Raw genomic sequence first — 7,036 nt, 5'->3', positions numbered from 1 at the left:
CCAAAATCAAGAGAATATATATACAAGTCGGAATGTCAATCCCGACACCAACCACCTACATAACAAGTCCTAAAAACATCCAAAATACGGCCATATGGCCAAAATACAAACCAAAGTAGAGCAAATGTATCAACCACAACAAGTACCGTCTAAATATAAATCCATGGAAACAAAGAGAAAACAAAGAAACACCATTACTCCAAGGTCGGCTTATCCATCATCTCATCTCCGCCACCTCCACCAGACGTGCCAGCTCCTCCAGTCCCCTCGCCCATGGTGACTACAACTCTTGAATCTGCTCCCACCCGCAAAGGTGCCAAGCAACTGTAAGGATAACTCTGAGGCTTGCCCCCAAGTAGTCTGATCCAAGCCGAAGGAATGAAAGACCCCCTTGTCATCTCCAACACCTCTCCATCACACCGGATGGGCCGCCTCGGTCCCAATCCCCTGAACATAGGCCATCTCATGAAGGTTCCGGAGTGTCAAAGTGGCAGACACTCTCTCCGTGAGCTCACTAACCCTCATCTCAGGACTGAAGAACGCGGGATAGCTGGGAAACCGATGTCAGAGGCACGTGCTACTCGGCCGGGCCTCGAACAACCTCTCTCTCACCCGACTCGGTCCCCTCCCCACTCTAGGCTGCCTATCCTCGGGTCTAGTCTGCTCCCTCTTAGTCGGCTCTTGCATTAACTCCTAAAGATCATCATCAATGAGGTAAAACTGTCGTGCATGAGCCTCCTCCTCATCATCGGAGTCTGTTGCCACTCTGCCGCCGCCAAGGGCTCGGTCGTAGGAAGGTGCTCAGGGTCGCGTATCCTCATCCAGCTCATCCCCCAAACTCTCCAGGCCAACCCACCATCCTCCAAGTTTCTCAACCATTTCCGGTCGAGAAAGTACTCATGCTCCAAGGTAGGCACCGACGGGGGGCCAAAGGTGTATAGGCCAAGGAGGCCTCAAAGGTGGTCAACCGCTCCGTTAACCGTGTGGCAATGGCCTCAAAGAGGGACTATTGTCATTCAAAGTTAGGGAGGAAAAATTTGAATTCAAGCTACCACATGCTTCAAAGAAAACCGTGGTTCAAAACATGTTTGCCATGGAAACTTTAGAACTCCATGAGAGTGAAGATGAGAACATGGAACTCTTGATTGATTGTGAGCCAAAAGTTGATTATGAGCCACCGGCTAAGTTCCTTAAAGAAGAATTGAATGCTAAAGATAAGTGTGGGAAAATGGGCAAGACTCGGGAAACCGAGTTCGATTCTAGCACCAATGCCCCTCCAAAATCAAAACCGAAAATGGAAAAGAAGAAGCCAAAAAGATGGAGGAAGAGATCGAAAAGAAAGAGGGTATGTGACCCTAATGTTGACAAAGAGACTAAGGAAAAGCTTGAAGAAGAAATGAACCGAAAATGGCAAGAAGTTCAAGATGCCATGAGTAAGTTGCATACTTTGATGATGAAGAACAAGGGTTCGTGTGTTGTTGATCCTTGTATTGAAGGTGGAAGGTTGGTGTGATCTCGGGATATTGATCCCGGTTGAATGAAATCTTTGAATGAAGAGGTTTGGTGGAGTTACTTAAAAACCACCGCAATGTATATATTCTCTTTCTTTTTAATTAAGTTTTTACCGCATTTTGCATTTAGTAACATGATTCGAAAAGGAGCTAATCTAAATTAGCTCTCTTTGCATTCATATAGCATAGCTTGCATCGTATTTCAATATTGCATATAGATTAGATCATGCATTGCATGCTTATTTGAAAATCACTAAAAATTAAAAAAATGAAGAAACACCAAAAATATGTATTTAATTTCCGAATTTCCTCCACATATTTATTTCCCTTGAAAATATGTAAATAAAGAAGTGTGGGGAGGAAATTCTATTATTAGAAAAATACAAAAACATGTCATTTCGTTTCAAAATATTTAAAACCCAAAAATATGTTATTTCATTTTAACAAAAATTTGAAAAATACAAAAATATGTTCTTTTAATTTCCTTTTCTCTCCCTAGACTTTGTTCCATTGAGGACAATGTAAATTTCAAGTGTGGGGAGGGAAATATCCACTTTGTGAGTATTGTTTATATTTGTACATATACATATATACTTGTTAATTTGAAAAATTAAAAAAAATGCCTAAAAATTAAAAAAAATTCAAAAAGACCAAAAATATTGCATTATATATGTATATGTGTGTTTGGCTAACAAAAGTGGCATATGCATCGACCATTTGATGCAAAAAGGAGCTAGAAGTCGCTTGGTAAACTCGTTCTAATCTCTTACTCCTTTACCGTTCTTTCTTTATACATCTTACATATATGAAGGAGGATGGAATTTTGTGCCTTGGATGTTCCCTTTGGGAACTTTTGGATTGTTGGTGTTGATGTGTTGCTAGGATTAGCCAAATTTGTAGCACGTTTCAATTCATGTTTGTTTAATTTCCTCATGCCTTGTGTCTTGTATATATTTGTTTATGCTTAATTTGCCTTTGCATTGAGTTTGTGAATACATGTTTTCGAAAAATGTGGTCTAGGGAGGGATTATGATACCCCAATGATGAGTTATGTCTTAACCGTGCCTTCCCCCTCCCCGTGGCTCACACCCGTGTCACATGGTTAGCATATGGAAAAAGGGCATGTCCACCAAGTTTTGGCCGCCTTGTGAGACCGAGAGGACTGTATAGGCTAGACCTAGACCTCGACCTAACTACTCAAATGTAAGGATTAGAGCCTCCTAGGGTCGGTATATTCATACCCGACCCCCGTTTAGGATTGTGAGTAGGTCTCCTCGCGAAACGTGTTATGTCTAGACGCATAAGTGTGTCATTCCATCCTTAGACCGTGAGTTGTTTTCTCTTTTATGCACATCTTATGAAATTAATTTGTTCACATATACTTGAGCCTCAAATAGCCTAAATAAGCCTTGTTTCGACCCTTGCATTAGTTCCTCTTTTGATTCACCCCTTTTGAGCCTTAGCCTATTTCACTTGTCATAACCACAAAATGAACTACATCCTATAAATGACCTTCCTTGATCAAGAATGAGTTATGTTTATAGTAGTGAGCTAGGTGGTGTCTTGGGACCTATTGGGTCGGAGTATTGGTTCCTTTTGGCATTTGCACATAAATATGAGGTTTTGAAAAAGAAATGAAAAATAAAATAGAAAATTAGAAAAGTTTTGAAAAATTCCAAAAAGTTAGTTTGTGATTGTAAATATTGTTTCTAGAAAGAAAGAGCAAGCAACAACCCCATACTCATCATTTTTGGGGGTAGAAAAAGTCGTTGCTAGAATAAGAGGCCTTATGATTTTATTTACAAGTGAGTTGGGTTTACACAATTTTTGCATGAATTTGGGATACAAATTCTTTGTTAGGGTGTAGACGTTATTCATTATGTTCAAATAAGGGCCGAGTTGAAAGGTTTGTATAAGGGTTCTAACATTTTTCCAATTTGAGTCGGGTTTATGCAATTTTTGCATAGTCTTGGGTAATCAATTCTATGTTACAGTATAGACGTGTCTCATGTGTTGCAATAAGAGATGGAAAAAACGGTATTTTGGCTATTCTTGATTTGAACCTGACGTGACCAAATGTTGCTTGCAACAATCCCGTTTCGTCCTTCTCCCTAGCCCCGATACAACCCTTGTTTCATATTATGTGCATTTTCCCCTTTTTGCATCTCACTTGGTCATAGGATTGTCTAACACTCTATATTACGGACACGTTCTCACGAGTCATAGTAGTTGAGTGTTTCGAATACTTTTTGTACACATAAAAACACCCGTTCTTTAAATGAGTGACGAGTTAAATCCGTGAGATTGTCGATGGTCTAAGTCCCCTTAGCCATGGGTCTCTTTTGGTTGAATCTTGCGCGTGTCATGTCATTCTTGGAGGACTAGCCTTGCTTCCCCTTTTCCCCGCCTTAGAATGTATTTCTTTGGCTTGTGTGAACATATTTGGGTTGCTTGTGCCACGTTTAGGGAGTTGGCACCTCGTTGAGACTATGAGACGGTATCCCCCGACCAAAACCTTTAATTATTCAAAGCAAAACCCTCCGCTTAGATAAGGAAAGCGGTTGACTTTTTGTGATGCATCTTATATATTTATTCGTGCTTAATTGTTTTATTGCATCAAAAATTTTCCGCAAGCCCCCACTTGCCTTGCATCGGGATGCATACCTCATTGTGTTTCTGTGTGAGTTGAAGGGACGGAGAAGGCCCGTTAATTGCCTTTCATCGGATATTAGTAGTTTAGATAGTGCTCTTATATTACGGGTCTTAGTTAATTTAATGAGCTTACTCGAGGACGAGTAAGGTTTACACTACAACAAATAAGGTAATTGGCGACCATATAAGGCGACTGAGAACAGTCGCCATTTAGAATAAAGCGACTAAGACCCGTCGCCCGCACTTCGTAGCAAGGTTTGGTCGCTTTTGGCGACAGGCGTTCGTCGCCAAATTTGGCGATCAATTTTTTAAAGCGGGCGACAAATTGCGCCAAAATTGGCGATCGTCATTAGTCGCCAATTTAGCGACTGCCATTTGTCGCTTTTTAAATATACACGTCATCTCCATATCCTCCAAAATGGCGACGGGTAATGGTCGCCATTTTGGCGACGAACTTGTCGCCATTTTGGCGATCGATTTCCGTCGCCAATGGCACTTTTTCCGTCGCCAACGTCCCCTAAAATTAATTCATGATCGGAGACTTAGCGACGGAATGCCGTCGCCAAATGCCCAAAGTCCGTCGCCAAAATTACATGTTTTTTTGCCTAAAAATCGTTTTTGACCTAGCCAAATACGTAAAACCCGCAAATAAACCAACACTTCCAAAGAGAGAACACATGGGAAGCCAACACAACCAAACTTGATAAAGAAAATCAAGTTCCATACACACAACTACGAGTTCTACGAGTTTGGTCATCTAACATTATCCGGGAATAACTACGAGTTCTACTACATAACTACGAGTTCTACTACATAACAGGGAAACTTGCTCCCGCTCCACTACCACCTCCATGATTAGGATCTCTAGGATCCTTTGGTTGCGGGCGCCACCCAGTGTTGCAATTGGCGAAGAAGGAGTTCATCCGTTCCATTTCCTCCTTCATCCTCCGAATTTCAGCATCTCTCTCGGCATCCCGCCTCTCCCTCTCGGCATCCTGCCTCTCCCTCTCGGCTAATTGAGCTTGGAGCACACTCACGACACTTGGGGTATAAGGTTGTTGTTGGGAGGAAATTGACCCTCTTCTTCTTGTAGGAGGGTAGAAAATCTCCTTTGCCGACCCGGCTCCATACACATCTCCTCTTTGGAACCCCTCAACAAGATCAAACCATAGCTCATTGTCATCAATTTCCGGGTTGTTCTTCCTACGGACAAGGAATTGTTCCTAAAAAATTGATAAAACATTAATGGTTAGAGGTTACTTATCTAAAAATTGATAAAACATATACTTTAAAAAAGCTAAGAAATTTTTATTTTTTGACACTTACATATAACTGTTGATCTTTTTCCTTCGCGAAGATCAACTTGCCCTTACTTGTCTTCTTTGCGTGAGTGTCAACAAAGAGATCAACAATCGTGGGTACCTTACCCTTATTCTTCTTGGTCTTCCGGAAAAAAAACAAGGAAATTGTTACTCAAACATGATAATTAATGAGACTAATTAAATTAGAAGACTATTAAATTAAAAGCTAAGACAAATAACTTACATCTAACACCACACGATCATGAAAAGATTGAGACCCTCCATAATGAGTAGGCTCAACTTCCGCATCCTTATCTCCTCCTTTCCTGTTGATCTTGTTCCGGGCCGATGCTTCCTTGAACTCAGGACTGTTCCGGTACTTGGTATATTCCTCATATGACGAACCTGTAATCAATAAAATAACAATTATTAATTAATATATTTTCAAAATATGTAATGAATTTTAACTAATTACGGGTATTAAAAGAAACTAAATACCTTTCATGAAAGATGGCGCCTTCTTCCTCTTAGACACCTTATACATGTTGTCCCTTAGCCTCTTCTTGCCAATGTCATTATACCTTTGCCAAACTAGGCGCTCAAGGTTGGTTGGCCAATAGAACACACGCTACAAAAAGTAAACACATAGATGAGAAACAAATTAATAATAAGGTAAAAAGAATAAATAAATTATATTTAATAATATATATTTTATAAATAGATACCCGGAAGTTGTTGAACCACATCTCCTTATCTTCATCACTAGCGTTACTCCAACAAGTAACGCCGTGTGTCATGTTCTCTTGGGTGCTATTAGTCACACCACGAACAACTGTTTGACTTCTAAACCTGAAATCAAACATGTTAAAAACATAATTATATAGGAAAAAAATAATGTATAATTAACATATGTCTAAAAAAAGTCATTTATTACTAAATAAAAAAATTACAAAATAGAATGAATAAAAAATTACCAAAGACCATTCGGATCAAGGATCATCCTGTTGTCAGTATGTCGGGGTATAGCAACCTCCTCCTCCTCCTCACTCACCTCCGTAGTAGAACGGTCAACGTCCTCCTCCCCGCTCTCCTGGAGCTACTACCTCCCTCACTATAGCCTCCGCGCTGCCTACTTCCTCCAGGAGCCATGTGTACTACAATTGAATAAAAAGTGTTAGCAAATATTACAAGATAATTATTATAAGATACAAAAAAATAAAACCTAATAAACAAGTATAAAAGACAAAATAAAACGCTAATAATTGTTTCCAAATTTTGATATGTATACTTTTAATACCTTCTCTTACTCATCATCATCATCATCCTCATCTTCTTCTTCTTCTTCTTCTTCTTCTTCTTCTTCTTCTCTTCCTCCTCCTCTTCTTCTTCTTCTTCCCCCCTCTTCTATCCCATCCCTCTCCTTATCATTCTCTTCTTCTTCCTCTTCTAACTCCTCCTCCGCTTCTATCTCATTTGCATAAATAATTTCATCATGATCAACTGGGACAAAACTGCTTTTACGATACAACCTCTTCTTGGAAAAAAAGATGTATCAACTTCTGATCGTGCCTT

At 40.0% G+C, this 7,036-nt stretch overlaps 1 protein-coding gene across 1 annotated transcript; it reads right to left on the bottom strand.

The window, feature by feature from the left end:
• Window positions 1-4,843: 4,843 nt before the first annotated feature.
• Window positions 4,844-6,540, bottom strand: LOC141621521 (uncharacterized). The gene is made up of 6 exons (XM_074437971.1): window positions 6,439-6,540; window positions 6,190-6,313; window positions 5,963-6,092; window positions 5,709-5,869; window positions 5,490-5,606; window positions 4,844-5,386 (listed from the first exon to the last, which is right to left on the bottom strand). The coding sequence occupies exons 1-6, from the start codon at window positions 6,462-6,464 to the stop codon at window positions 4,973-4,975; spliced, it is 972 nt and encodes a 323-aa protein (XP_074294072.1). The 5' UTR covers window positions 6,465-6,540; the 3' UTR covers window positions 4,844-4,972.
• Between the last annotated feature and the right edge of the window lie 496 nt (window positions 6,541-7,036).

The sequence above is a fragment of the Silene latifolia genome, chromosome X (genome assembly GCF_048544455.1).
Source record: "Silene latifolia isolate original U9 population chromosome X, ASM4854445v1, whole genome shotgun sequence".
NCBI classification, from domain to species: Eukaryota; Viridiplantae; Streptophyta; class Magnoliopsida; order Caryophyllales; family Caryophyllaceae; genus Silene; species Silene latifolia.
Note: the sequence above shows the minus strand (reverse complement) of the source record. Positions and strands in the feature narration are given on the sequence as shown.

Bases quoted from the DNA above. Each gene is read 5' to 3' on its own strand.
- LOC141621521 (XM_074437971.1), bottom strand. From the start codon at position 6,464: ATGATCCTTGATCCGAATGGTCTTTG. The intron at 6,093-6,189 runs GTATCTATTTAT...TACTTTTTGTAG, and splicing joins TGTGGTTCAACAACTTCCGG to CGTGTGTTCTATTGGCCAAC. The intron at 5,870-5,962 runs GTATTTAGTTTC...TATTGATTACAG, and splicing joins GGCGCCATCTTTCATGAAAG to GTTCGTCATATGAGGAATAT.